This window comes from Antennarius striatus, chromosome 1 (genome assembly GCF_040054535.1).
Source record: "Antennarius striatus isolate MH-2024 chromosome 1, ASM4005453v1, whole genome shotgun sequence".
Taxonomy (NCBI): Eukaryota; Metazoa; Chordata; class Actinopteri; order Lophiiformes; family Antennariidae; genus Antennarius; species Antennarius striatus.
In genome coordinates this window covers 30075769-30102349 of record NC_090776.1, presented here as the reverse complement: position 1 = coordinate 30102349, position 26581 = coordinate 30075769, and the positions used below count along the sequence as shown (strand labels likewise).

General features: G+C 41.0%; 2 protein-coding genes across 3 annotated transcripts in view; both read left to right on the top strand.

Moving 5' to 3' along the window:
* greb1 (growth regulating estrogen receptor binding 1) overlaps nucleotides 1-6516 on the top strand; it is a 23559-nt gene extending 17043 nt beyond the window's left edge. The window contains exons 21-34 of the mRNA XM_068312506.1: nucleotides 278-483; nucleotides 588-1149; nucleotides 1373-1529; nucleotides 1613-1715; nucleotides 1861-2016; nucleotides 2143-2279; nucleotides 2376-2537; nucleotides 3129-3333; nucleotides 3478-3640; nucleotides 3766-3884; nucleotides 4435-4667; nucleotides 4926-5126; nucleotides 5259-5397; nucleotides 5553-6516. Coding sequence (XP_068168607.1) covers nucleotides 278-483; nucleotides 588-1149; nucleotides 1373-1529; nucleotides 1613-1715; nucleotides 1861-2016; nucleotides 2143-2279; nucleotides 2376-2537; nucleotides 3129-3333; nucleotides 3478-3640; nucleotides 3766-3884; nucleotides 4435-4667; nucleotides 4926-5126; nucleotides 5259-5397; nucleotides 5553-5716 — 2707 coding nt within the window. The 3' untranslated portion in view covers nucleotides 5717-6516. The remainder of the gene's footprint in view (nucleotides 1-277; nucleotides 484-587; nucleotides 1150-1372; nucleotides 1530-1612; nucleotides 1716-1860; nucleotides 2017-2142; nucleotides 2280-2375; nucleotides 2538-3128; nucleotides 3334-3477; nucleotides 3641-3765; nucleotides 3885-4434; nucleotides 4668-4925; nucleotides 5127-5258; nucleotides 5398-5552) is intronic.
* Nucleotides 6517-12104: 5588 nt separating this feature from the next.
* Nucleotides 12105-25889, top strand: lpin1a (lipin 1a). 2 transcript variants are annotated; one of them, XM_068312411.1, is made up of 23 exons: nucleotides 12105-12265; nucleotides 14281-14481; nucleotides 14691-14786; nucleotides 15626-15722; nucleotides 15803-16022; nucleotides 16943-17017; nucleotides 17211-17303; nucleotides 17608-17719; nucleotides 17965-18202; nucleotides 18413-18544; nucleotides 18627-18720; nucleotides 19106-19299; nucleotides 19432-19525; nucleotides 19645-19714; nucleotides 20898-20990; nucleotides 21107-21171; nucleotides 21265-21403; nucleotides 21693-21841; nucleotides 22591-22677; nucleotides 22806-22958; nucleotides 23221-23335; nucleotides 23419-23522; nucleotides 23648-25889. In XM_068312411.1, the coding sequence occupies exons 2-23, from the start codon at nucleotides 14290-14292 to the stop codon at nucleotides 23811-23813; spliced, it is 2778 nt and encodes a 925-aa protein (XP_068168512.1). In that variant the 5' UTR covers nucleotides 12105-12265; nucleotides 14281-14289; the 3' UTR covers nucleotides 23814-25889. The 2 variants fall into 2 exon arrangements, with proteins under 2 accessions (XP_068168512.1, XP_068168504.1); XM_068312403.1 differs by having other exon boundaries at nucleotides 17605-17719.
* Nucleotides 25890-26581: the final 692 nt, after the last annotated feature.

The window sequence follows — 26581 nt, the reverse complement described above, 5'->3', positions numbered from 1 at the left end:
CCGGGGAACATACCGTTTTCTGCGTCAATGACACAAGAGAGTAAAGAGTAATTGCACATCTGCTACAGTAGGTGGCAGCGGTGCTTCTACATGTAACTTGTCAATACTCCCTGTGCACTACAGTATAGAGTGCACAGGGAGTATTTACTCCTATTTTCCCACCAAGCACACACCACACACACAATACGACATTTTTGCTGTGCATTGTCCAGTGTGCAGCACCATGAATTCTTTCAGAAAAGCAGCATAAAGTTTTAATCATCTGTTCTCCCCACAGGTCTTTGAAGTACTGTGATCTCAGAGTGATAAGCTGCTCCTACCTTCAGCGCACAACGATTGAACAAGAGCTTGGACTGGCAGCTTATCTAGTTCGGGCAGAGTCACGACCCCCGCACGACCCTGGACCAGGAAGTGACCTTCTAGAGAGTGATGCAGATAAACTAAGCAGTACTGACAATGAGGAAGAGGAGGGGCAGGAGAATGGTGATAAGAGATCAAGTGAATGTTCACATACTCTATGAAGGCACGCCCTCACTGATTTATCATCTAATTTTATTTTTCTTGCTCCTCTATTTTTCCATTTCTAGGTGACTCCCCTCTGTCATCCAGAAAACAGCTGCAGTCATGCACAGAAAATGGAGCTTTAGATTCACTCCTCACCCAAAGCACCAGCTCTGTAAATGTCCAAAAAAGGACCATGGACCTCAAACAATTTCCTTCACAGTCACAGACTCATCCTCCTCACTCTTCACAATCTACTCCATATGTTCAGCCTGCACTACACCACCAAACACATTCTCAAGCACAGACTTCTTCCCAGGGTCAGCCAATCGCCCCTCTGCCACCTCACCCTCAAATTCAGAGTCAAAATCAGTTGATATCACAAGTGAATTCCTGCCCACCGCCTCAAGTGGTTCCTCCTTCCCAATCTCGCCGTCAGCACTCAAAATCTACCTCCTCTGGCTCCTTGTCTCCAACAAGCTCCTCACCTCATCTGAACTGCTCCTGGGCACGAGGAGTGAGTCGGCCTCCGTCTGTTCTGCTACCTCGTGCCCTGTACGATATCATCACAGGCACTGACAGCAGCGGACTTCCACGATGCACTTCATTCCTCCCACACATATCTGTCTCATGGGCAAGCAGCTTCAGGTAAAAGAGAGATTCAAACATACATATGTACAGATATACAAGTTACAATCTACGCTGTTTACACCGATTGTGCGAGTGGTTTGTCTGTGTGTCTGGGATCAGTGCTGTTATATAACCTGACAGCCGCAGGAAGAAGAGACCTGCGAAAGCTTCATCCAGTTAATACTTTGATTCTTAAAGTCTCAAGGGGAGATGAATTCCAAACCTTCTCCTTTGTGTGCAGACCCTTACTGAGTAAAATGATGACTTGTACAGAACAGTCCCTGTACTACCGCCAGTGGACAGTTCCATGTTCCTCCCACATGGACAGCAGTAATCGTACCGAAGGACGAAGCGACAACTTTCACCCTCGCAGACTGCTACTTAGTGGACCCCCACAGGTACTTTCTGTCCTGAGTTCTGTCTTAAATCAACATTACATGTATTATCTCTTTTTTATTTCCAATATTCTTGATATGGTCAGGTGGGTAAGACAGGAGCATATCTGCACTTCCTGGGCATTCTGTCTCGTATGCTGATCAGACTGATGGAGGTGGATATATACGATGAAGACGACATCAACCACAGTCAGTATATGTGCAGCAATATTATACAATTACGTTAATCATGCGGTAAACATCGTTGTTTCTGATAAGAACTGAAAGAGGAAAATAAGTGTCATAATCCCATAACAATCTCACAATTAATTTACATTTTGTGCTTTTTATTCAGATTCCCAGGTGGACGACAGGCAGTATCACCCACCTACTGCTTCCTGGCCAAACCCAGATGTAATGAGGACAATGCCCTTTGACTACACAATCCATGACCCAAAATATGATGACATCAGTTCTGTGTATAACCCTGCCTATAAACCCATTGCTGAGGGTAGGCCCAGTCATAAAACAACACAATATTGATATATTGATACACAACCACAAGACTTTTCATAACGTATCTAAAAATGTTTGCTCCTTGTACCTTGTCACATTTTAAATCTGTTGTCTTTCTAAGTAAATCCTGTGCGCCAGGAGGATGTGTACCTACGCAGGCGGACAACTAGGATCAAGCTGTCTAAATATGCAGCCTACAATACTTACCATCACTGTGAACAGTGTCATCAGTACTTAGGCTTCAACCCCAGATACCAGGTGAGTAAACCTCAAACATACTTTCTGAAGAAGGATCTCACATGTTGAAATTTGATTTCTCTATTAATGTAAAATGTCTTTTTGAATAATCTTCAGATGTATGAGTCAACACTTCATGCTTTCACATTCACACATCTGCTGATTGGGGAAGAGGTCCAACTCTACTTCATCATCCCAAAGTCCAAAGAGCATTACTTTAGTTTCAGCCAACCAGGAGGTCAGCTGGAGAGCATGCGACTTCCTCTCACCTCAGACTGGGTAAGTCTTCAGGAGTAATCAGAAAACTAGTAGCAGTTCCTTTTCTTGAATGCTGAACATGAACCAAGTAACCTTTCTGAATATTTTGAAGGCTGGTAGAAAACTGTTTTTTTTTTTACTTTTTGGCTGACATGAAATTGACAAAAATGCTTTTGCAAGAAATGAAAGACTTGATAACTCTGATTTGATTAACAAAGATGCAATTCCATTTTAACGCCACTAGGTAATGGTATAGGCGAGACTTTGACTCAAACCGTCCCAAGTGACTCCTGTTTACAAACTCTATAAGGAAGTATTTATTTTGTGATTTGTGAAACCCACACCCCAGACCTGCACACCAACCACAAAACATCTGATCACATCAGCATCATTCATCTTACCTTTCTACGTGTGATATGTTTGAAGAACACACAATGTCCTTTGACCCTTTTATTGGAAACTTTGGGGAAATTATAATCGTATTTACAAGTATAGTTTGTCTCCATCTTGCATGGAAGAGATGATCTAATGATCCAAGTTTATGTATTGTGCAGTATTTTAACAAGCGTTTCATTACAACATATTTTGTGTATCTTCTTTTTTCTTCCCCAGAGCCCCGACTGCATCAAGAGTCCAATCTTCACTCCGACCACAGGTCGTCACGAGCATGGTCTGTTTAACCTGTATCATGCTATGGATGGAGCCTCTCATCTCCACATATTGGTGGTCAAAGAGTATGAGATGGCAGTGTATAAGAAATACTGGCCCAACCACATTATGTTGGTGCTCCCTACAGTCTTCAATGGAGCTGGAATAGGTATTCTAGTGCTGCTACCAGTGCAGAATATGTTAGAATTCTTTCCTTCCTCCAGTCGCACAGATAAACACAGAACTTGGATATCGGTATCAACTATGTCTTCATAATCCACTACTTTAGGAACCCATCCTCATTCTCTTACAGGTGCTGCTCACTTCCTGATTAAAGAGCTTTCGTATCATAACTTGGAGCTGGAGCGCACTCGGCGTTTGGAAGGAGGAGGTCCAGCAGGTGACGTCTGGCCCTTCATCATCCTAGCTGATGACTCCTGTGTAATGTGGAACACAGTGGACCTGGATGCACACAGGTACTTGGAGACAGACACTCATTGTTAATATTACAGTGTGTGGGACAAATTAGCCAAGAAAGAATATGTTTCTTAATTTGATGAGTTAGTTGTGACATACTACTTTTGGATGTTTGCTGTTGTAGTGGACCGGTGGAACATGCTGTGTCACTGAAGCAGGTCCTGCAGCACATGGAGGCCTGTCCAGATCTCGCTATGTATGGACTCTGTGGGATCAGAAAGTGGAGTAGTCGCGGACTCAGAGGTGAGAAACGCTGATACTACAAGGATCATGTAGAGAGCATGTCAGAGCGTTAAAATACAATACAAATAATTCAAAGTAATTACTATTAATCGTTGCAAAAACCTTGCAATAGTTGAAAGTGTATATCTTGTACAGTGATCCCTCGTTACTCGCGGTTAACGCGTTCCAGGACCATCAGCGAAAACGAAATTCCACGATATTAGGACAAACTATTTATTTAATTGCTCTCCCATACTGATATTAAACCACCTTATATCTGTATTACCTTTTCCCACACTCTTAGAAACTGTTTAAAACACTTTTGAATTAAAGAAAAGTCACAGTAGGAACCACGAGTTTCGGAATCCAGCACACACACGGATGCTGTCAGTATGCGTACAGTATCACGTGACTACCTACTACAAATCTACGATATAGTGAAGCAACCTGAAGCGCAAATAAGCGAGGGATTATTGTATTTGGATTGACCTTCTAACTGTTATTCTTTTATTATAAGTATGAAATCATACATTAGAATTTGCTGTTATTGTTTTTTTGTTTCTCCATCTAGGTAATAAACACAGGGACTCCTTCTCCAGAGGTCACCTTCATGACTTCCTCCTCCTCAATGTGGACCTAAGTCAGAACGTCCAGTACGACCAGAACCGCTTCACCTGTCATGATGTAGATTTTGTCCTGAGGCTACACAGTGCTGGATTGCTTGTCTGTCGCTTCAACAGCTTCAGTGTCATGAAGAAACAGATCGCTATAGGAGGATACAGAACATTCATTATCAAGACCAAGGTAGATGCAAAGGTGCACCAAAAGCAGCGTACAATAATCATAAAGCTGGATGATATTTCACTCAAACAATCAGTGAATTTATTTTATTTTATATTTTTAATACATTTTTAAATAAATTCACTGATTTGATTTCTGTGGTTTCAGTTGATCAATCAGCTTTCAATATTATTATCATTATTATTCAGCATTTCAGTGTCTGCTGGATGACTTTAAATGTAATATTTTTTGTTATCAACCAAAACTTGAACATTTCTCCAGATGACTGATGTTCCCACTTCAGTGGGGCCCTCGCAGTACGTGTGTGCTCCAGACAGCAAGCACCTGTTCCTGGCTACTCCAGCTCAGCTCCTCCTGGAAAAATACCTGCAACACACCAGCCAGAAGCTGTTTCCCCTCAGCACCAAGAACTACACACACCCTGCCCTGTCAGTGGACTGCTATCTTAACCTTGGCCCTGAGGTATACAGGAAACACAAACACGTAGCGGGCAAATCAAAAAAATGTTTGCGGTAGATCAGTAACATCTGAGAAACAAATCAAGAGATTCTGGCAAACATTGATGAAAAGACACACTCCTCTTACCTTCTGCAGGTGACGGTGTGTTTTGTGAGTTCTAGACCTCATTCTATCAACATCAGCACCACAGGGCTGCTGTTCAGCGGACTTCTCCTCTGTTTTGCTGACTCCTTTGTGACTCCTGGGTTCCTCAAAAAGTTCTCTTTCCTCAAAGGTACAAAATCACGGCGAACACAGAAAAAACAGCCATGATTCTTGTATGTATCTCTGCTGAAGTTGAAAAAAAAAAAGATAAGTTAAATGGAATAACCATCCAAAAGTCTGATTTGAAAGTCATATTGTGCATACCTCCTGTTTGCTTCCATATAGGTGCAACTCTATGTGTCATCAGTGCAGATCGTAGCTCCTTGAGACAAACAGTGGGCAGACTGGAGCTAGAGGAGGAGTGGAGATTCAGGCTCAGTGATGAATTCCAGACTGCAAATGCCAAGGAGGACCAACCACTCTTCTTTCTCACTGGGAAACACATATGACTGAAACATGTAAATACAGAGTAGGCGAGTCTGTTAAAGTGGAAATTACTTTTACCAAAGAGGACCTTTAAGTGCTAAAATAGGTTCCAAGCCAACAATGCATGACCTGTGGAAACCACTAGAGGTATGGACAAAATCTGATGACAGAATACATTTTGCTACCTGTGACTGCATCCATGGACACTCGTTTTAAAAAAATGGATTTGGAGGTTCTGTTAACATAAAAAAATTTCACCTAAAAAGTTGTTCCACATGGAAAATGGTTTCGTTTACCTTTTGTTAGTGTTCGTTATGCACCAGGTGAGGTCTAGAAACTTTAAATGTCTTTAGCTTTTGTTCCTAGGAATACCCTTCGTAGCATATAAACAGTGTCTTGATGTACAGTATGTTTGGATGTGAAAGAGGAACCCTCACTAGATTAATTGTAGATTGTGCTTTTTTATTTATTCATGTGTTCTTCTGTCATATCACAGTGGTTTTAACACTCCTTTCCAAATGCACACAATGTGAGAAGCTTTCAAAAAGGGTAGACACAATCATTTGTGTGCAATGGTAGCCGATGTTTGGCAGCAAGCATTTTAATTTGACAATTTTAGAGGCCAAAGTTTTATTTTGCATGTCTCTTTTTACATATTAATAATGTTTTGAATGTATTTTGTCAGAATGCATAATAAAATACTTATAAAGTGTATGTAAAGTCATTCCTTTTGTATGTGGAATGTTTGTTGTGCTTGATTCTGCATGGACTGTATGATGACTTTTCCGCTGTGATTGAGCAGCAATTCATATGGTTTACCTTTGTATGCCAATAACTGTATAAATGTACAAAAATTAAAATTTCATTCTGATATGTCTGCGGTCCCTTCTGTATTTCAAACTCACAAACAAACAGGTGTAATCTCAAAATACAAGAAAATGCAGAGGGAACTACTGAAGTAATTTGGAGGTTTGCGCCCTAAAGTTCACGGTGGATCTGTCTGGTAACAGACCATACATAATGACATATATTCCCTACACTGCAACTTGATATTCACTATAAATACGTAGCCTGGATGAAGCAGACCGAAGTGCATCAGTAGGATATTTTCCGCATTAAGGGATCTGTGTCACCCGCTGCTTGTGTCAGCGCTCAGGAGATGCTTGCCTCTGCAGACAGAGCCTCTAATGTCCTAAAGGTTATCTGCATAACTGCCACAAGCATAGAGTCAAGTGGCAAACTTGACCCTTGGATGCCCCAATATGCTCCATCTGTCCTCACATGGAAGTCCACGGTGTGTTTGTGTGCTGCACGATGATTTCACAACATTGTTATTTAGTATTCCCAGACAGGAAAGCGCATCACAAATGAGCACGAAAGATTAAATATAATGATAGGTTTTCAAGAACAACACCTAATTAATTATCCTGATTGATTAATATTGATACTACCATATGATCCATTGGCAAGACAGTGACTGGACAGCATGTATGGAGACTGGCGTCAGACTACAGTCCAACTCTTGACCCTCTCAGATTTCTTCATAGTAGCCCGTTCCCAGAACACATTAGTTGATAAATTTAGTCTAAAACACTCTGCATGTTGTTCAAGACGCAGCTACTAACTCAGTCACACGGATTTTAAGTCGAAGGACTCGCACAAAATCCCAGAGCTATTACATGACCTTGAACAGATACCATCAGAATCAGTAGAGTGGGATCTTCATACTAAAGTCAAACAGTGCTCAAAACCTGCCAAGAAGACCAACTGAAGAGAGAAACGACAACGTGTAAACAGATTTTCATCATCAGTATGTAGGAATAACCAGTTCCAACTCATCGGACGTCTCACAGGAATTTCTTCAGATATCCTTCTATCTTTGAAGAACTTCCACACTGCTGTAGAGTCAGTCCGGAACCTTGGGGCAGCAAATCATTTGGCATGGAGCCATGACCCACTCAGACCAGCAAGAGCGAAGCTTCAACAGCAGCAGTGAGGGAGACAGCTGGTCCTGGGTAACAACACTGACTTATCAATACAGAATTACAACCAAATGTGATTTATCAATATACTCTATTATTATTACTTACATGAGTCAAGGAGGAATGTTCAAATAAACAGAAAGAAAGAAATGAAAAACATTGTTATTTTCTAAACTAGATGGACTACATTAGATATGTATACTAGACAATCAGTTTAAAGCAATTATACTGACACTTTATTACCTCTTATGAAAAAATAATATTTTTCTGTTACATCTGTCACAAAAGACGAAAAGATCCATTCTTAGCTTGTTACTGTGTAACAAACAGAAAAGAAGGCCTGGGGAGATCGTTTGTGATACTGCTTTGTATGATTCACATAAATGCTGAACTAAACGCTCCCACGTACAAAAGTGGGATCAGATCCAGGAGATGTATGCAATTTCCTCTGGGATTAATAAAGTATCTATCTATCTATCTATCTAATACTTACAATAATATTGAGATTGTCATATGTTTATAATTATTTTCATCATATGTAGAGCAAAAAAGGTGCTGTGCATGTCTTTGATGGATGGAGATGGATGTGAAGATGGGTCCGGTTGCTGGTTAGAAGGTCTTCAGTTACTTTCTAAGAAAAGTCCATGTCCTCAAAAACACTGTGATCGGATGACACAGACGGGTGTTCTGTGAGACAGACAAGAGTCCATCTAGTGTTTATCCCTCGACTGTACTTGATCAGTTCTCACTGTGTGTGCTGGGTCCACACAGGAAGCATGTGAGCTTTCCTCTGTTTGAGCTCAATATATCCATGTGCTTGTTGAACAAGGGGTCACATCTCCATGCATGACTTGATGTCCCCGTGCTTCCTTATAGAGGCATATTACAGTACACTTAGTGACGCCATTACGTAATACAGCAGCTCAAACGTGTGTGGGGCTGTGAGTGACTCTCTGCACTCAGGGCACCTTCACATTTTCTCTCCCACCTTGAGTCAACCTATAAAATAAGTTAATAATTGCCATTAGTGCCTTGCTCTGGGTTACTGTTTGTCAATCTAGATGTTCAGAAGGTATCAGAGTTGTGGATTACTGTACTTATACTCTCCTGTGTGTAAAGGTTTGTCTAGGGTGAACTACCGCGTTGTGTGCAATGTTAATTTCAGGATCTCCATGTCCTTTTTGCTATATATTTTTTACTATATGCAAAAAAATAAAAAGGCTTTTTTCATTTTTATGTATGTTAAACTTACAGGTCATGTCCGTGGAAAACGTGTAAAAAAAACAGAACCTAAAACTGTCCAGTGCAGTTTGGAAATATTAATTCTGCACAACCTCAAACTGACTGCAAGCTTTTCAAGCTTTTTTATGATGCTGATAAAACAGAATAAAATAACTCGTTCACACACGTCAGTGTAGTTCAGTTTCAACGGGACTAGTGACGGTGGGAGCAGAGCTTCAACCAGCCATGTCAGACCCTCTAAACCTGTCTAATCAGATTTCACTAAAGCTGTGGATCCTGTCTAGCCCTGTTACCCATGGGGGGCGTGTCCAGCAGTTCAGTTGTAGTGTGTGGCTCAGGCAGCGCTCTGATTGGCTCATGCAGCCCATCCCCCAAACCACCCAAGTCTCCCTGGTGATCAAATGAATGCATTCTTGACCTCAGAGAGAGTTCCTGGGATAGAACCGTCTGTCCCCACCCCAGCAAACCACCGTATTCCTCTATCTCACGTGTCAGACATGAAGTAACGCCTCTAAAGAAAATGTCATTCATCACCCACATCCTGTAAACACACACATCACAGTTCATGCATGCACAAAACAATTACAGTATGAACTCACCCACATAAACAAAGAAAGAACAGAGACTCACATGTGCTGGAAAATGAAATTCCTAGATTATCAGATTATTTTGATGAGATTATTTTAATAAAGATCTTACAGTGAAGCGAGAATACAGTCAAGCAGGGAATAGCATTAAAAAAAGAGGCTATATGAAATAATTTCTAACTTCCTTTTTTTTTTTTAACTTTCTACACTTGACTTGTGTGACTAACCCCAAAAATGTACTTGTGGACAAAAGTCTCAACAAGTTCACCTGATGCAAAAATCATAGTGGACAACAGATTAAATTAATCAGTTTTTTTACATCCCTTAAATTCCCACACTCTTCAGCATTCTGTACATTTCTCTAGCCTACTCTCTTCCCCCTCTCTTCTGATTGGTTGGATGGTGTTCCCTGATGAATGCCTTAGTTCTTAGAAATCTCCACACGTGTTTCCTGGCACGGCCTCCTGCTGATAGTGTGTGTGTGTGCACGTTAGGGTGTGTGTCCATTCATGACTGTGACAGAATGAATAATCACATGTTCAGCTATTACGCAATCTGAGTGTAAGCACATTATTGATTGTCAACAAACGCTGATCCAAAGTTTCATGCACGTTCTGTCTAAGCCTCCGTTTCAGTATGGATTTTCTTGAAGTTCTCTTTCAGTGTGCACATGTGTCTGTTGTGTATTACGACTCTAAATGAGGTCCAGAATTTAAAAAAAAAACAGAATGGGAACATTTGGGTGTGAGTTTAATTCAGGACTTCTTAGAATCATTTGGCAACACTAATAATAATAATTTTTAAAAAAGCCCAGGAGGCTCAGGCAGAGAGGACTCTGTGGAAGAGAGATGTTTGTGTTCCCTTCTCAAAAGCAGTCTGAGTGACCAGCCTCACCCCTGAATTCAGGGACTAGCACCTTAGATAACTACTTTAATCTCACTGCAGACAGCGAGGACACAATGTGTGATAACAGAAATTTTTTTTGTTTTGCACCTCAGGTCTGTCAGTTATGTTGTTGTGCAGCAGCAAAGTTGACTCAATCCAGAATATACTGCAACAGCAAATTAAGAAAAAAACAAAAAAAAGCATGAAGAGGCAGTATTTTTTCAGCTTAGGTATTCCGTATGTGGGACCATTTGCAGTTTTGTTCAAGCAGACGGAGATCATGTCTGCCAGAGTTCGGCCTTAGCCAGAATGGAACTGATCCCATGTCTGTTATCATCACATTCTACCAAACTGTCAACTCGTCTGTCTGTGTCTCTTTTCAGGACATTTTATTGATTGTGCTTTTTTCAGTCATTCATCGTCTACCGAGCTACAAATGGAAGAATATGTACGGACATCAGGAGTATGCCATGTGTTCATACACAACACAGGGATGTTTCTACTAGGACAGTTTATCAGATGGATGAATAGGACGTACAGAACGCAGTGCTTCCATAACAATTCCTATTTCTTTATTTAGTCTCGGTAACAATTGTCACCCCTGCCCAAGACATGACCACAGAAAACCACATGCTAATTGAAGGTCAGAGGAATGTTTAGACATCGTAGGAAATATACCTTATAGATGTGAATTTACCTTACAAAACAGATAACACTCTTATTTCTCTTTATTATTACACTTCAGATATCTTATAATTGTCATACTGCTGTAGAAAAAAACATTTCCTCAAAAAGTGAATTAAACCTACATGTAGCAGGTAGGCACCACACAACAGTGGAATCTAATTTTCATTTTTTTATTTGTTAAAATGATTGAAAATGTATTCTACAAGTCAAGCTCACCACTGGGAATAAAAACCAGGCATGAATAACCTGTCAACTACGAACTCGGTCTGTTCTGAGTGTGTCAGAGCGTGTGGGCTGATTTACATTTTGAAAATTGAGACGCAGTCACTGGGATACTTTTCACAGCTGGTGATGCCTTTGCTCTGCCTGACTGTCAGTGCTATTCTTGTCTTCTTAGCTTTACATGTTGATTGTAGTTTGGGGAACTGGGTTTGTTTACTCTTCAACTCATACTTAAAAAGGGAAGAGAATGCATTTCAATGAACCTCATGTGGTTCATACTGGATGTTATCAAAAACACTGAAGACTTAATGTGACCCAGCAGGAAACACTGATAAGGTCAAGGGTCTGGAAAATACTAGAGAAGCATCTGAGTCATTATCAGTGTGTTCAAATCTATTTTTTTTAAAAAAGATAAGAGTTTGTCACATAAACTAACATCACAAGACGTTTGTCATCATCTCTAAAAATTAATTGTTGATGAAAACATTCTTGAATTGTTCCATTCTGCAGATGTAAATATTGATCAATTATAAATTAATGCATTTTGCTCCAGGCCAACTTTTTATTTAATAGGATGTTAGGAGAGCGGTGGCATAACACAACTTAAAGATGGAAATAAAGAGATCCTGACAGGATTAGGAGAATCACAAGCAGTCACTCATAAACAGACTTTCAGAGGGAAATTTTCAGTCAACATTGTGTGACGTCAGTGGCGAGTGAGCCAATCACGTTGCTCTTTATCTGCAGCCCCAGCGGTGGGGGGGGGGGGTATTTCAACTGTGGCTTAAAAACACAAGGAGCCTGGAACAGAATGTAGAAGATGAGATGTCAGGACAGGAACATCGATGGCTCTAAGACCGAAACGTAACCTGACGGAATAAATAAAATAAAAAAAGCGTGAAGGACGTTTGGTGGAACGTTTGGATGGCAGAAAGGTTCCGGGCGAACAGCGGCAGCGACAAATAACGTGAGTGTTGTCGGTCTGCAGCGGGCAGCCTCTGTGGGGAGACACGGTCCGGCCCACCCACCGTCAGGATCATGTGGATTCAGTGGCCAGTGTGTTTGGACGTGTGTGTGGACGTGTGTGTGGACGTGTGTGTGGACGTGTGTGTGGACGTGTGTGTGGACGTGTGTGTGGACGTGTGTGTGGACGTGTGTCCTGACGGACAGGAGCCAGCCTCACCCAGTGTGCTGATGTTTACGTGTCGCCTCACAGGCCACACGTTCAGTCCCCACACCGTCAACTCCTGATTATGTTTTATTATATCCGTTATATTATCATTATTATAATTATTATCATCATCATTATCATCATTATTATTATTATTATTATTATCATTGTTATCATTATTATTATTATTATTACTATTATTATTATTATTATTATTATTTTCCATTTTGTTATTTAGTCGCATATTTACAGAAAATTCAAAGAAAACTAACATTACATCAAGATGTTAATAGTACGGAGACGCCTGTGATCTGTCTGTCTGTCTGTCTGTCTGTCTGTCTGTCTGTCTGTCTGTCTGTCTGTCTGTCTGTCTGTCTGTCTGTCTGTCTGTCTGTCTGTCTGTCTGTCTGTCTGTCTGTCCGTCTGTCTGTCTGTCTGTCTGTCTGTCCTCCAGTCCTTCCCGTCAGTTTGTGTGTAGTTAATTCTGTCATCCTCCGTCTGCCTCTGTTCTATTTTAACTTGTCGTTGCTACAGTGACAGTTGTTATAATTACTTTAATTGTTATAATTAAACAACGCCCCCCCCCCTTCCGGTTCATTTTAGACCAGCATCCTATATAACGGGGGGTTGTTTCAAAACAACACCGTGACGTCATTGAGTGGCCAGAGAGCGACCCTGTGAGGTGTCCCGTGATTGGCCATTACGTAACGAGGGCTCCCTGGGATTGGCTGCTCGCTTGTGTTTCCTGGAACCCTCAGTGGTGACCGGCCGCGCGCGTGCACCGGGCAGCCCTGACCTGACCACGTGGTCAGTGTTGACAGCCACGCCCTGTCCACGAGTGTGTTCTGACAGACAGGAAGTGAAGGGACGGACGGGACTGCTGCTCCAGGTTCCTGACCAATGAGCTGCTGAGGTGTTGTGTCGTTATTACAAGCAGGTCAAGGCAAACCGCTTTTATTTTATTTATTTAAATTGGTCTGACAACCAACCAGGGGCCCCATGGGCCCCCATTGTTTCTAGTCTTGTACTGAATGTACAGAGCAATGTGAGATGTTGACGACAGTACTTTTATTTAGCCCACTAGTGATTTATGCTCTCTCCACCTGATGGGGATACAGACAGACCCTGTCTGTGTACTCTGCATTCATTTTGTGTATAACTACATGTTCAAAGATAAAGAAGACAAGTACTGGAGGTTGTTGTATCTTAAATGTTAGACTTTACTGGAACACACATCTTTATAAATGGGTCCAGTGACGTCTCTTCACGCAGTGGAATCTTGTCCGTCTGTGATTCACAGTAACCCATGAGAATCAGAAAAACACCAACAATAGAATGTTCTGAGGTGGTGGCCAAAACACGCCATCTGTCTCCTAGGTGCACGATAACATTGTGTGTGTCATGTTTGTGTGTGTGTGTGTGTGTGTGTGTGTGTGTGTGTGTGTGTGCGTGCGTGTGCGTGTGCACAAAGTGGTCATAGATGCCAATATCTATTGGCAAAACACGATTGCTTTCATCCCCAAAGCAGTCCATTAGTATTTCAAGGGGGAATGGAAAATTATTCTTTTTTTTTAATTCAAGATCTTTGGTTTTCAGCAGACAAAAAAGCAGCATGAAGGGAAAAGGTTGTCTCTTACAGATCAACAGATGTTTAAGGCTAAATTACAGCCAATAAGCTGATACCTACAAACCAGCATGTATATATATATATATAATATCTGAAATGTAAATAAAATCAAGATGCTCTTGTAACAAAGAAAAGAAGAAAAAAATGAAACATCTTCCTTCTTTCCTTCTTTTCCTGTTTGCAGTTACAGACCATGAACTATGTGGGTCAGTTGGCAGGCCAGGTATTTGTGCAGGTCAAGGAGCTGTACCGGGGACTCAACCCTGCAACCCTGTCTGGATGCATTGATGTCATTGTGGTACGGCAGCCCGATGGCTCCCTGCAGTGCTCCCCCTTCCACGTCCGCTTTGGCAAGATGGGCGTACTGCGTTCTCGTGAGAAAGTGGTAAGAATATTAAAATCCCTCACGCCATTTCTTGTTTTTTTTAAATATTTTTTTTTTTTTTTTCTTTGATCTATCTTCTTATGAAAGTAGAAATGTTGGTACAAAATCAGGATGTTTTACTATTCAATGTTGAGAATTCTTAAATCAGGATTATTTTATTCATTTTGTATTTTAATGTGTTATATATCACACTTTGCTGTGTCTTGCAGGTGGACATAGAGATTAATGGTGAGCCTGTGAGTTTGCAGATGAAGCTGGGGGAGAATGGAGAAGCCTTCTTCGTCAAAGAAACTGAAAACACACTGGTTAGTGAAGACTGACAGACCCATGAGTTTGAGTCAGCAAACACACATGAATGTAGAACACAACATAACTCACTGTCATGAAGGTCACAGAGCCTGAACCAAAATAGAGGCAGTCCAAGTCCATGCTAAAAAGCTTCTCATGTATCCCTACTAAATCATATTCATGGAAGAATGTGCAGCACAAATACTGCTTACAGCAGAAAACAGTTTGACCTGGCCTTATTTCTGGTTGGTCAGTTTGGGAGGATTGATCGTTAAGGATTGATGAGTGATAGACTGTGATGAACGTTTCTGAGTGAGACCTTAGCTTCTCTCTGTCTGCTCTTGTCCTTTCATTGTGACAGATTATTTTTGATTCTGCATGAATTGTAAAATCTCTCAAATAATCTCACTCCCATCATAATGGCCATGTTGGTGCAGCAGCAGTGTATAAACAGATGCTATGATTTTAATCTGAAATACCCCCCGGCTAACGGAAACCCCTCCTTTCATAATGTTTAGCAGCAAACAAGTTTCCATCAACAGTTAGCGTGTCGCCACCAAGAGGTCAGACGTTTCACTAATCCGGTACAAACAGTGTCCATACACGATCTGTGTGTATGGGTACTTATGTTTACGACCAAATACCTTGAAACAAATTACATTTAACCCTTTTTTTCAGTTGTGTGGAACTGAGAAGAAATGCTGTTAACATGAATAACATCTTTAAAAATGTCAGATTTCAATTAAATGGACCTTCTGTTTTTCGGAGCCTGAGAATATCACGTTGGTGCCAGTTTTAGGAGGATTTTAATATGTGAATGACTTCATATAACCATATCGTGTTCTCGCGGTGACAGGAAGTGGTTCCGTCCTACCTTGCAACATCACCCATCATGTCAACCGGGGAGGCCCTCATGGCATCCCAGCTGGCCAGGGGCAATTCTCGTCACCACGGTGCGTCCTTTTATAACAAGTCGTTTTGGAATTTGTGATTGTGCTTATTTTCATTCTGCTCTCTCATTACATATTCACAGACACCATCCCCTGCAGTTCACTTCCTGTACAGAACCTAGGACCACAGCAAAGTGATGGTGGGACGACAAAGAAGAGGAGAAAGAGGAGGAGGAAGGCACGGCTGGAGGCAGGAGGAGGAGGAGGGAGGAGAGAGGAGAACGCAGAGGAGTTCTCAGAGGATGAGGACATGTTTACGATTGACTTGAGCTCAGATGAAGAGCAAGAGGATGACAGCAGCAGGTGTGTGATTGTTGGTCTTGTTTGATTATTTGCTTGAGCTTGTTTCAGTTTGAAATTTTTAGGCATTTGGGACAGATGTCCAAAAAGCATCAATAGATGGAGTGTGTTATACAGTGCACTCGTGCATCGTGTGAATTCGAGGAATTCAAACGATGGCATTTGAACTGAGGATATTTTGTTTCTCCTCCTTGTTGGGATTTTCCCATATTTGGCAGCGTAGCGAGTCTTCGGATGGTATTTGGTCCTGACAGAAATTCTGTTTCTCAGCAGCCATGGATTCCCATGACATTTTGTGCAAACATTCATGAACCTTCCATCAGATGATGAGTTCTAATGACAATATTGATTGACTCCAAATAATGGAGTGCAAACATACTGAAACTCAATACCAGCTGATGACATCAGCTCTATCAGTTCTCATCAAAATGATCATGAATTAAATGATCATTTTGAGTATGATCATTTCATTTTAGATAAATAATCATTATAATGATGATCATTTATCTAAAATCAACCAAACTGTTTCCTCAGGACTGTGTGGTTGTGATTTGTTTTCATTTGAATGAAAGCACAAACCCACAAACTGTCACCTGACTTTCCTGTAAATGTTGCCACGTCGTTATCATTTAGCAACTTCTGTGTGACCAGGAACAGCTCAGCAGCATGAGAACGTATCTGCGTGTGTGTGCATGTATGTTTTATACAGCAGGCATGTGAAACCCTTTGGTCGCTGTGTGGAGATGTGCTCCAGGGATTTTTCCTGTTCCCACTCATTCTGCATCCTCACTGTGGAGTTCCCATGAGTTTCTTAGAAAGTTTGTCACGTGACAGGGGGGGGACATTGTCTTCCTCAGCACACGCTTAATATTCTACTATACTTGATAAAAATGATGAAAGTCTCTTTTCATGTTTGTGATCAGACCTGTGCACAGTGATCAGGGGTTGGCAGCCAATATGCACACACACCCCAGCTCCAATTGGACCCCCCCACAGAGGTACTACTTGCACAGACAACAGACTCACAAAACACTTTGTGATCAAATTATAGTTGTCTTATCTAATTTTCTGTTAAGCTCTCTTCTGTTCTTTTGATCCTGTTCACATTGTAAGCATTTTTTATTTATGTTCTTGATTTGTTCTTTCTCCTCATCTCGTTTTCTGTTTCTTTCTCTCTTTCTCTCCCTGCAGTAATAAAGTTAAGGAGAGTCTCTCCATCCCTCCCCTCTGTGGTCTGTCCATCTCTTGTCCTCAGCAGACTTCTCACTTCTCTTCCCCTGTTAGGTATCATTTAATGCAATGTTTCCTAAAGACTTCAAAACTGTTACAAATTATTCTACGTAACTCTTATTTGTGTTGTAATACATTTTAAATATATGCATTTAATTTTGATAACCATTCCCAAAATATCTCTTTATTCTCTGTATGTGTTCCTTTCATTTCAGGGGTTGTAAAAAGCACACAGGGCAGGGCACAGACTGTTCAAATATATACATTAGGAATTTTCTTTGTTAAATCTTAGTGTTTCTTTTAGTAAATTATGAAGTCTTGACTGATCCAAATCAAGTGTCTGTCATTTTCCCAGCAGTCCTGATGATTCAAGGTCATCAACGCCAAAGAGCGACTCAGAGATAACCAATCAGAACAAAGATAACCCTGAAATCCTGTGGACTTGGGGGGAGCTACCACAGGCTGCCCAGGTATTTGCACACACACACACACACACACACACACACACACACACACACACACACACACACACACACACACACACGGATATCGTGCCTTGGCACATGATTTCCCTTTGTTACAAATCTTGCACTAAGCTATGCTAACAAGCTAATGGTTTCAAATGAGTGTATTTTCCCAAATGCGAAAACACATGAATTAGAGGCAGAGACATAGAGCAGACATCTGAAATGTGTGAACTGTCTTTTTCTTCTAGCCCTCCTTCCTGTCTTCTCTCCAGAGGCAGGACCCAGCCACAGCTGTCTCCATCCCCGTGTCTTCCAGTACTCACTTCAGAGCCATCAGTGGCGCTGGATCCCCCTCCGTCAACATTTTTGCTCCCCAGCTAGGGGAGACTGCTGCTTACAGTGAGGACAAGGGCACAGAAGAAGACAAAAATGAAACCAGTGTTCCACATGCCATCAAGACTGAGTGCAGGACTGCAGGAGAGCGAGGTAGTTATAAGGAAGAAAATGTAGCTTTTGGTATTTTCCACCATCAAATGGTTGTTATTTATCTATTTATGTAATTATAATAATTATTATGTAATAATAAGAATTGCAGTCATAGGTATTAATCTCAGCAGGTTCAGAGGAGAAGAAATGCGGGAACACATGCAGAGACAACAACATGAAACATGTTTGTTGGGTGTTTTCTCTCCACAGGAAGAGAAGTTGAGAGTGTTGGGTCAGTGTGTACAGAGATGGAGGAGCCCCCCAGGGTTCTCAGTGATCCTCTTGATGAAGGCAGGAATAGAGGAAGTCCCATCAGAACTGATTCACCATCCAAGAAGAAAGGTATCAGTGTGCTGCGTGTGTCCAGCAATGCAAAGGAGTGTGTATCCTCTCATGCTGATGACGTGACGTTCTCACCAATCAGAGAAGAGAAGCCAACACCTTGGGGCTGATGGTATATACCTGGATGACATTACAGAGCTGGAGCCTGAAGTAGCTGCTCTTTATTTCCCTAAAAGGTAATGGAATTATATAATATATATACATTGAAGCTTCTGTGTACTCTTTCAAATGAGCACCAAACACTCCCCAGATACATTCACAGGGAGAGATGGCTGCATGTGGGGTAATCCGTACTTGATTGCAAAGAAATAAAACCGTCCTTCGTCCCATTTGCCATTTAATCAATCAGCAGATAGGAATCAATAGACAGTTGTAGCACATTCAGGGAGCATATGCACTCACACAAATGCGTCATTTTTAATGTGTTGGGGAGGCAACAGGAGCTGCAGCACAACTACGACACCTTCAGGTTATTATAGCTGCATGGTCAAAACAAGAAGAGGTCTTCAGTGTGTGTGTGTGTGTGTGTGTGTGTGTGTGTGTGTGTGTGTGTCCCCTCAGTGATGGAGGCAGTGTCCTGTTCAGAGGAGACTCTGACATGATGATGATGCGAAGCATTAATCAGTCCCCACATTCAGTGGGCAGCAGTGGCGTGGACAGCGGCGTAGACAGTCTATCTGACCCGATGGGGGACCTGCCTCATGTCGCCATCTCTCTGTGTGGAGGACTCGCAGATAACAGGGAAATCACGAGAGGTAGGATCAGGAATGTGCCAGGAGTCGATGAAAGGATGAATAAGATGACAGTGTGGTTAAATTCAAAATCTTTGTCAGTCTGTGCGTTATTACCTTTCTGAAAACTGCACATGTGTGTGTTTCATTCCATAGAACACTTCCAGGAGAGGGCAATTTCCTATCAGCAGTTCTCTGAAAACCCTTCTATGATTGATGATCCTAACCTGGTGGTCAAGATAGGAAGCAAGTATGTATGATGGATCCACTTCATGAAACACCACAGTGCTTACAGGCATGAGAGGGGCAGCCATGTCTCCTTAAACGGACAGGCAGGCAGGTCAGCTGTCTCTGTGTCACCTGTTGCAGGTACTACAACTGGAACACAGCAGCTCCTGTCATGTTGGCCATGCAAGTCTATCAGAAACCACTGCCACAGGTAAGACCAGCATGGTAACACGCAGATATTTTGATAAATTATTTTACTGCATTATTATTACTGAGCTATTCATGAACAAACAGCAATATACTGCTGTAGTAATTTACATACTTTTGGGTGTTTTAATCTATAAGCTATTGTGTATAGATAAACTACTTATGACTACTAACAGTAGGTTAGACAGTGGCTCAACATTATATTTATTATATAATATTTTTGAAATATTTAAATTCAGCATGGAATAATTGTTATTAATACCAGTTTTGTTAGATGGTGTTTGGAGTTTTTGTGTGTGTGTGCGTGTGTGTGTGTGTGTGTGTGTGTGTGTGTGTGTGTGTGTGTGTGTGTGTGTGTGTGTTCTGCTCCCCCTGCATCACTCTCTCCTTTGCACTTGAATTCTCACTAACCTTAGATGTTGGTCCACTGCTCTCACTTCCCAGCACACTCTCATTGTTTCATGAAACGTCTGCCTGATGTGTGTTCACATTTATCCCCACCTGTCATAACCAGGACTTAACAATTTGAATATGCTGTACTATACATATACAGTAATGTATATTATGTCTTTAAAATTGGCTAAACATGAACACACATGAGGAAGGTCACATTCAAGCAAACAACGTTGTACCATCATCAAGCCTGGCTTTAAAATAAACTGTTTCCCTAACACTTTAATTAATAATGTCATGTCTCTCCCTTTCCTTTTCTTCCATTTTATCTGCACATTTTTTTCTGCTACCATCCATCTGTGGCCGTCACCTGCTTAGTGTTGGTGTTTGAGTTATGTGTTTTCAGCTTTCGGCCTCTTTTCATACTGCCTCCCTGGTTTGTTTGGCTCCAGCCACACTCAGCCTGTAAGGGTTTTTCTCACTGAACTTGGGTGTTGCTCTTCGTTTCTCCGCTCTCTCTCTCTCTGTCATGGATGCATTTCTCTTTCTCCTTCATTGTGTCATCGAATCTTTATCTCACACTGCCTTCATTCAGTTGATCCATTTGGAGTTCAGCGTGTCTTGAAGTGTTCTGTTGTGCTTAGCATTTTATGACGTTGATTTCTGTTCATCCATTTGTGTTTTGGTTTTTACAAATATTCCATTCCAAAGTATTACACAATTTCTTTCCATCAGTTTTACATCAGCTTTTCAGTTGGATTTGAGTTGTACTGTAAATGCACGGTTGTGTCCAGGCTTCAGTCGACAACATCATAAAGGAAAAGATGCCAAAGAAAGGAGGACGCTGGTGGTTTTCATGGAGGAGCAGGAACAGCGACTCCAAATCAGTAAGTGAACCTTAATCAAATATACTAGTCAGTCAAGAGTATCAGAGAGAGCAGAAGAATCGAAGACATACAGTTCATGTTCCCCTGCAACAACCAACGTGTTTTGTGCATTTCAGGATTCGGTGACAGAAGCAGAAGGAGCCGGAGGAGAGAACTCACTTCCTCTGGCCTCAGTGAGCAGGTGAACGCAGACAGTACATCCTCACCATTCTCTCTCAAATACCTGCCGTACCGTACTTTAATATTGCTTCATGGTGGTCGTCTTATTTTTCAGGATAAAAGATGAGTCCTCGTCTAGTGACGAGGACCACAGGACAGTGAATCGGCCAGCGGGATCCTGCCAGTCGGACCTGCTCATGAGTTCCAGCAGTGTTTGTTACAAGAAGACTCTTAGACTGACCTCAGAGCAGCTGGTTTGTATTCCTGCACTTGTATTTATTCACCTTAACAAGTAAAAAATCTGCAGGCAAATCTTGCGAAATTGCAGTTTAATTGTGTTTGTGGCATCTTGTTGTGTTTCTTTGTCTGGGTCTCAGGCTTTGACTCAGGGTCTTATTCATGAAACTCTGTAACATACTGAGAGTAACATACAACAGAGGGATAGTTTGTGACGTGTTTGGCTTTATAATGAATCAGGTTGATGTATTTGCTCAGCGTGGCCCTCTAGTGTTACCTCTCTTCTTCAAATCTGGGTGTTTCCAGGAAGGCCTGCTCCTGGAGGAGGGTCCTAATGATGTGGTGTTCAGTGTGACCACTCAGTATCAGGGCACCTGCCGTTGCCATGGCACAATCTACCTTTGGAACTGGGATGACAGGATAGTCATCTCCGACATAGATGGAACCATCACCAGGTACTGTAGGATGAAGGTCTCACAGATGAATTCCACTGAGATGAACCAGCCTCTAAAGCACAGATTTCAAACTCAAGGCCCGGGGACCAAATGTGGCCCCCCACATCATTTTATGTGGCCTGCGAGAGCATAAAAGGTCAGAGTGCCTAAAAATGGATAGGTCAAAAGTGTGCTTTGACCAAAAACTACATTTCCCACAATGCAGTAATTCATCCCATTTTAACATTGAGAAAACCATTGTGAACAAAGTTAACGTCCTAACTTGTGTCTGATGTTATTTTTCTTTATTGATTGATAGTTTGATCCTTGATTGATGGAGTTCTGTGGGTTTAAGAACAAATTAAAAGGATTTATGTTAGAACAGAGAAACAAACAAACATGCTTTTTTCTGAGCAGCTGTAATGTTTGGAACTAGAATCAGTCAGAAATGATTCAACATTAAGGACTAGTTACATTTATTTTACGTTACATTGAGTTACATTATAAGTTGCATCGGGCCCTTTGAGGACAGCCATGATGCTGATGTGGCCCCCGGTGAAAATGAGTTTGACCCCCCTGCTCTGAAGGGAAAGCAGAGCAATGTCATATTTTTGCCAGCAGAAGGCATGCTTGATTTAGATTTAAAGGGGGGGGGGTGACAGCATTAAAAATGGGATGGATGGATAGATTGTTTGTTGGATTGATTCCAAACTGTGATATTCCCAAATGATTTCCTAGTGTGATGTTCCCTGTCTTGTGTCTTGTCATAGGTCAGATACCCTGGGTCACATCCTCCCCACGCTGGGTAAAGACTGGACCCACCAGGGCATTGCAAGTCTCTACCATAAAGTCAGCCAGTGAGTTCCATCCATCAACAATGTTCATAATACAGCTGTAGAAGTAATGAGATGAGTTCAATTACCTTTTGATATCCAAACATTTTTCTGCTCATCATCAAGTTCACTCTCTTTCGTTCTCTTTACAGGAATGGATATAAATTCATGTACTGCTCAGCGAGGGCCATTGGTATGGCTGACATGACCCGAGGCTACCTGCACTGGGTTAATGAGAGGGGAACGATGCTGCCAATGGGTCCAGTGTTGCTCAGCCCCAGCAGCCTTCTGTCTGCTTTGCACAGGTCAGATTTAATATTGTTAGCAGGTACAGAGTCTGACTTATACATGCATTTTTGTGTGATATGAACATGTAGATATATACATGTAAGTATGATCAGTATGCATATTTCTGTCGTGATTTCCGTGCTTCCACTTCACTCCTTTCACTTCTTTTAGCTTTCAAATTAGTTCCAAAAGAGAAGTGCATTGAAAAGTATTCAGGTGCAAAACAAACTTCTGAGTTGTGTTGTGTTGTGTTGTGTTGTGTTGTGTTGTGTTGTGCAGGGAGGTGATTGAGAAGAAGCCAGAGAAGTTTAAGATCGAGTGTCTCACAGATATAAAGAATCTTTTCTACCCGAACACTGAACCTTTCTATGCGGCTTTCGGCAACAGAGCGACAGTAAGAAACCCAGACGCAGTCGTGTACTGTCTCTGTAACAAGAAGCAGTGATGCTGATGCTTTTTTCTCCCGTGTGAAACCAGGATGTGTATTCCTATAAGGAGGTGGGTGTTCCTCTGAACAGGATTTTCACTGTCAATCCTAAGGGGGAGTTGACCCAGGAGCACGCTAAAACCAATATCTCTTCGTAAGAATTATTTTTTTCTTTCAACTCATTCATTTAATTTGACTCAGGACTCATTCACACACAACACGACACACGACTGTCTGAAGTTATATTTTGTACAGTAAATGTTTCTGTATTTCCCTCAGCTTCGGGCGCCTGTGTGAAGTAGTTGACCACGTCTTCCCAGTTCTAGTCCGGGATGAGGGAGCAGACTGCTCCAGTCAATTTGACCAGTGCAGCTACTGGAATGATGAACATCCTAATGACAACAAACAGAAAGAAGATGACACACAGTCGCCTGAGACAAGCTGAGAAGAGCCACTTAAAGCCAATTCTAAGGATGTGTTCCATTTCAAGCGTAATGCTGGTCAGTAGACATTACTTATAACTATATCAAAACAGGACCCACCATGTAAATCAAATGCAAAATGTAGAAATACTGTGGCATGCTGCAGAGATTCTGTATAAACAGGATTGCTCAATGGCTCCCACAACTGACAACAACAAAAACAATGCATACTTCTGATTAATCATAGTTTTTCCTTAAAGTTGGACTTCCTTCTATTTTTAATTTCTCACCTCAAGTGTAGGAGCAACACAACACTGCACCAGAAACACCACACCATACTGCATCACATTAAATAACTGTAAAACCATATGGAATAAGCCAAAAATAGCACAGATGGTGACTCCAGCCGTCCGCTGTACCAAACTCCTTTGCAGGTTTAGTAAAATGTGTGGACTTCCGACCGTGTTACTGTGAAAATTAATGTTCTAATAACTATGTTCAATGGAAATAAGATCAATGCAAAAAAAGGCAAATAACTTATAACAGTCTTTGTTCTTTCTGTTTTTATTCATGTGTATAAATCAACAGCAGTGATATGCTAGAATGTATTAAACAAGTTGCTCAGAGTAGATGTTAATCTGATCACTGATGCTCATCAATGCAATGACAGTATAAACCCATACAGGGCTACAGTCAGATATTTTTATTCTTATGATGTTACTGTGAACAGCGCTGTGCTGTGGAGGAGCAGTATATTATGCAGTATATTCAGACGCTGTGAAGCGTTTCTTTGTTCATTTCATGTTTTCGTCTACTTTCACCTGATCAAATAATTATTACTGTACTTTTTTGTTTTATTTTTTTTAAAAAGTATGGTATAACGTATAATTGAAGGAGGGAATCCCCTGTAAATAATAGATAACGTTTCTGAGTGATGCTCTCTCAAATGTTTGTTGTTTGTCTGTTGTGACTAAAAACACCTCTTGAAAAATAAGTGATGGCAGCTTCACCATCTAACCACTAAAGCAACAGATTCATATGAAGGCACATCTCTACAACCAGTAATTCTTTTAATCCTACATCATTTTCCTTTGGGTTTCTGCTGGTTTATATCACGGCCATCAAGATTGATCAATCCAAACTACAACGTCAGAGAGAAACTTGACACCATTCTCTCTTAAACTCATTTTTGTTTTGAACTGAAAACAACTGTACTACCTACCTGATTTTATTTATTTAAAAGAAGCATAAATCCTAGATTGATTCATTCTATTATAGATTTTATTTTTAGAATTAATAACAAGGTTATTTTTACACTGATCATAATTTGTCCTGTATTAAAAAGTGAAATCAGGATGCCACGATACTGTGAAGAAGTCCTCTGATTGATTTTTATGAACTGTGTACTCGTTGTATACTAGGAATGTGTCTCTTGAACCTACAAATGTATTTAAAATGTTCACATGCCTTTTAGGGAGCTCAGTGTACATTTCGTAAAAAATCACAATGGATGCGAGACGCATGCTGTTGTAATGATAAGATGAAGATTTAGATGGATATGATGATTTCCTCTCTTGTCTCCTGATATTTGTGTGGAACATCTTTAAAAAAAAACTAACAAAAAAAATCAAGAGTTTTGGCTTCTACATTTCATGTGTAAAAGATAAATATGACCCTCAAAATACCATTATGATATTTGAGGCTTTGATTTAATCAATTGCTCTAGTTGGTAAAACATGTTCCTGTTTATTGTGGGGTAAAAATCTTAATGATGAAACATGGAAGTCGAAGTGAGCAGAGATGACATTGTTTCTTTTAAATCATTGCAGTTTTTTTTTGTAGCTGATTATTTTTAAACAGTAAATCATCGTTTTGATGATTTTCACCAAACTCTTTCTGTGAAAGATCTGTTCTATCACGTTATGCAGTCTGTCTGTATTGACGCGGATGTTGATGCAGATCGTTGTCAACATGATGTTGAGGCACTAAGCATTAATCTACAGAGCAGCATGCAGTGCAGAATATTGTTAACAGTGTAGTTTGAATAAATCTGTGCAAAAACCACATTTTTCAATAAACTCAAACTTGGTTGCACACTTTGTTTTGAAGTTCTTGTTAATTTCTTGTCAACGCTAGCTTGTGTGTTTACTGTATATACTTTATTTTGTGCGTGTGTATACATGTGTGTACATGTATGTACGTATATATAGATATATACAGAGATATAGATATATGCCACCCCCCCAAAAAAAATAAAAAATAAAAATGCTGTTCAGGTGAATTGATCACACCAAATTGCTTATAGGTCTGAGTGTGTGGCCCGGCGAAGTGCTGGCGACGAGCCCGGAGTGTACCCTGCCACTTGCCTGTAGCCATCTTCAAGAAGTTGTATGGATGATTCATCACTCTGAACAGATAAGCAAATAAAGTCAGCGGTGTTGGGTTTGTGGTGGGGGTTTCGTTTCTCTTAAGACAAGACAAACAAGATATTTATTTTGTCAATTCAAATCAAAGTTGAGTAGCAGTACAGTAATGTCACCAGGTTCAGTATGAGTCAGACAACATCATCGATGATATTGACAGACAGGTTCAACAAATACTTATCACATCATGATGAGAGCTCTGGAGACGATGAAAAAGTCCTCCGCTGTGTTGTTACAGAACATTCTGGGTACAGGAAAAAACTTCAAGTACCAACTAGGAAATGGATCACATCTCTTTATATACTCTAAAGGTGTAACTATGGGATGTGTGAATCAGTTGTTTAACTTCGTTCCCTCTGCTCTCCACT

Bases quoted from the DNA above. Each gene is read 5' to 3' on its own strand.
- lpin1a (XM_068312403.1), top strand. From the start codon at position 14,290: ATGAACTATGTGGGTCAGTTGGCAGGCCAGGTATTTGTGCAGGTCAAG. The intron at 23,336-23,418 runs GTAAGAAACCCA...GTGTGAAACCAG, and splicing joins CTTTCGGCAACAGAGCGACA to GATGTGTATTCCTATAAGGA. The intron at 23,523-23,647 runs GTAAGAATTATT...TATTTCCCTCAG, and splicing joins GCTAAAACCAATATCTCTTC to CTTCGGGCGCCTGTGTGAAG.